The following is a 3,871-nucleotide window of genomic DNA, read 5'->3' as shown; positions in this document are numbered from 1 at the left end:
GCAACATAAAGCCTCTTCATTCGAGCAACTCTCTGAAACTGATGGATCCACCAAATCCATTGCTAGCCCTTCCCTCCATGCCTGAATAAATCAAATGAAAAAAAATAAGTCATGTGGTCAAAGGAATTCCAGACATCGATAACGATAAATCATAATCTTACATATATTATAAGGTTGGGGAACTCATTGATGTTCTAGGTTGAGCTAATCCTTAGACCACTTACAGTTTCCAAGAGCAACACTCCAAATTTATAAACATCAGACTTAACAGAAAAGAGGCCTTCCATTGCATATTCCGGAGACATATAACCGATGGATAAATCACATCATCAGCCCGACTTGTACGTTTCGAGTTGAGTTTAACTATGTATGACTTTAATTAACAACTACACGCAAGATAGTACTTACTATGTTCCGACAACTCGGTTAGTGTTTGCTTGTTGCTCATCTCCACCAAAGATTCTTGCCATGCCAAAATCAGATATCTAGGGATTCATATTCCCATCTAGCAAAATGTTGCTTGTTTTCAGATCCCTATGAATTATCATCAGTCTTGAGTCTTGATGTAGATAGAGTAGTCCTCTAGCTACTCCTTTGATTATATTGAATCGTGTTGGCCAGTGAAGCATTGGCTTCTTTTCAGAATCTGCAAGAGTAGTATCGGATTATGATTTAAGATGTGGTGTCAAATGATTGTTGGCTGATTAATTTGTGATCAGAACATACTGAAAAGGAAGAGTGGTATCCAGGCTTCTGTTTGGCAGATACTCATAAATAAGTAGCTTTTCATCGCCCTGCACACAATAACAGACAAGCCTTACAAGGTTTTTGTGTTGCAGTTTAGCAATCACGACTACTTCATTCCTAAACTCTATTGCCCCCTGCCCAGAACCTCTACTGAGCCTTTTAACAGCAACTTCTTTGTTGCCATGGAAGAGCCCCTGCATTATAACAACGAGGAGAAAATTAAGGTTACAAAATAGTATGGTTTGGTTTTGAATCACAGCAAAAAGTGACAAATTTTTCATATTTCAGTGCAATTAGATACGTTGTTGTGTCTACGTTTACCTTGTAAACTTTACCAAAGCCGCCTTCTCCTAGCAAATTGGACATAGAGAAGTTGTTTGTTGCAGCAACTATTTCCTCAAAGCTAATAAATGGAAGTTCATGAGTTTCCTCTCCGAGTCCATCACTACTGCGCAAATCCCCCATTATCAGTCTCTTTGGTCTTCCTTTCTTGTCATGTTTTCCTAAGAGAAATATCATCTTTGTTGTCTTAAAAAGGCCAGAATTTGTGTCTTCCAAACTGCTTAAAAATTTAAATCAATGGATTACCTTTAAACTTGCAGGACCATACAAGGCATGCCAATAGAAGTATCAGCAACACACTTGCTGAAATTCCTGGTATAACTTTTATTACGATGCTCTTTTGCCCTTTTCCTGAAAAAGAACAATGTTATGACGTTCAATTTATTGTAAATCTTTACTCCCTCCCGTTCTAGAATATAAGGTCTATCGATTTTCATGCAAGTCAAACTTGTATGTTTGACCAAGATTATAGAATAAAATATCAGCATCCATAATAGAAAATAAATAAAATATGAAAAATACTTTTCGTGATGGATCTAATGATACAAATTTGGTGTTGTAGATATTTTTTTTTCTAAAAACTTGGTCAAACATGCACATGTTTGACTTCTAAAAAAACTAATACACCTTATATTTTAGAACGGAGGGAGTACTTTAACAATGTTGTCTGAGTATCACGAGTAATCTACAGTTTAGTTAATTGCATAAGGAATATTTTAGATGTGCACTTGGGCTCAATACCTGTATCACCATTTTGACATGCTAAATGAATTGACATATATAGTACATAGTACAAACACCAAGCAAATGGCAACAACATGGGGATAGAACTAATACCATCTAGTGATTTTGCTGCGTGTAGTGGTGAAGCCAAAGTGTCAGCAACTCACAATTTATTATCAAGTTAAAACAGCAAGTTGTAATGCTCTGCTTCTTATGTTACACACAAATTCTTAAACTGAAACGTTGATGAACATAAACAAGAGCAATAGAAAGAGGAGTGTACTTGTGTTCAAGAAAAGAAAGAAGGAGGAACATACTTGACAAGGCAGCAAGCCGGAGATATAGGTTCTCATTGCCAATGGCACCCTTCCCCACGTCAATCAGCTCCCCGGTCCACATCAGGCACCTTGTTGCATCCCCATCAATGTAGGTGGTGCTTAGATTAGCATAAGCATATGCTACAGATGAGCAATTTTTGCTGCACTCCACTTTGCAGTCATCATAGCTTTTGTTCCACGGGCGTACAAACTTGTCTGGCACCTTCATTGCTGGCAAGGTCAGGAAATTGTCCTGTCCACCACACTGCAGTTCCTCCTTTCGCCGGCAACCATGAGAAAAAATGCCTCCAACCCACTCTGTTTTGTTACTAGGGTCAAATCCAGCAAGGCACTTGCATGTAGGAATTCCCTGTGTGTTGTCGTAGTAGCCATATGCACCACAGTATCCATAGAGATTGCACCGGTAAGCTGGCCACGATGTAATGAGGGTCCAATCTGTTAAGCTGGTATTCCATCTCCATATCGTGGTCTTTCCAGAGTAGTCAACCTTGTAAAATATCCTGGAGGAGCCATCTGATAGTCCAAATGTTGAATAGGTCTCGCCATTGGTGCCCATGTAAATCGTCAAATACATGAGTGGACTAACTGCCTGGAGGCCCCCGTTGGAGGATACATAGCCGTTCCTCACAGCAGCACGGAAGTATGGCACTGACCCATTCCAGATGAAGGACTGTAGGGGAGTGTCAAGGTCATTCCCAACAGAGAACCTGCCTTTTGACGGGTCTTCAGGGCCCTTCCAAGAGATGATCCGCCATGGTGGGTGTGTCTTGTGGGTCGCCTGCATAGGCATGCCAGCAAGGATGGTGTCGCTTGGATTCTCGAAACTCTGCCATAACATGTCACTGTCTGATGATAGGACTACAAGATTGCCATTGTTGAGAAGTTTGGCCGAAGAGTTGCTGCCAGTGATTGTGTTTGCCATCCAAAGTATGTGGTGGCCATTGTTTTCAGACAACATAAGGCTAGAGTTGCCGGTCATAGTAAGCATCGCGGATGAAGCATCAGTGATCGGATTATCGCGGTTGGCAACCCAGACGATGGTGCGCAATGGGATATCGTTGAACCATATGCCAACATATGTATTTTCAGTTGAATTTGAGGGGGTAAAGAAGTCTAAGGCGAACGAACCTTGGTCCGAGGTGAGAGTTTTGTCAGGAGCGAGTCTCATGCCAGGGACAAGCACACTGACAGGTGCGCACAGAAGCACTGAACTGAAGGGCCAAGGAATCAGGAGCACGATGATGACCAAGTGGAGAAAAGGCAGATGCATGCTTACCCACTTCTTTGAGTTAACAAGTGATGAGGAATCAGGAGCAGAGAAGGGGATATGATTGGGTGGAGAAGACAGAGGAAAATTTAGAGTGAACTACGAAAACTAACCTTGCAGTTGAAATAGGTGAACTGCTGTTCCATTTCCTTCTTTGTCAATAGTTGATATAGACAGTGAAGTGTGAATGGAGGGCAGTATTTCAAATTTTCAATGCCATGTGGCTCGACTGGTGGAATGGATTCTAATACTTCCTTTGTTCATTTTTATAAGACTTTGAAGACATTTCAGACAATGTACAAAACAACACATTTTGAGTTGTCTGAAATGATTTACAAAAATAAACGGAGGGAGTACATCGCTATATCAGCCTATCAACTTGAGAGTGGTAAATGCAGGAAGGTGACTAGATGATGGTAAGACAAAGAAAGCAGAGACTACACCATACTTTCTC

At 40.8% G+C, this 3,871-nt stretch overlaps 1 protein-coding gene across 1 annotated transcript; it reads right to left on the bottom strand.

Annotated features, from left to right (window-relative positions):
* Positions 1 to 240: 240 nt before the first annotated feature.
* LOC123063446 (G-type lectin S-receptor-like serine/threonine-protein kinase SD1-13) lies at positions 241 to 3,520 on the bottom strand. Its single transcript, XM_044487230.1, has 5 exons — positions 2,130 to 3,520; positions 1,336 to 1,440; positions 1,069 to 1,250; positions 727 to 941; positions 241 to 646 (listed from the first exon to the last, which is right to left on the bottom strand). Exons 1-5 carry the CDS (start codon positions 3,418 to 3,420, stop codon positions 640 to 642), a joined length of 1,800 nt encoding a protein of 599 aa, XP_044343165.1. The 5' UTR covers positions 3,421 to 3,520; the 3' UTR covers positions 241 to 639.
* Positions 3,521 to 3,871: the final 351 nt, after the last annotated feature.

The sequence above is a fragment of the Triticum aestivum genome, chromosome 3A (assembly GCF_018294505.1).
Source record: "Triticum aestivum cultivar Chinese Spring chromosome 3A, IWGSC CS RefSeq v2.1, whole genome shotgun sequence".
Classification (NCBI taxonomy): domain Eukaryota; kingdom Viridiplantae; phylum Streptophyta; class Magnoliopsida; order Poales; family Poaceae; genus Triticum; species Triticum aestivum.
The sequence above is the reverse complement of the archived record's forward strand: the minus strand, read 5'-3'. Positions and strand labels throughout refer to the sequence as shown.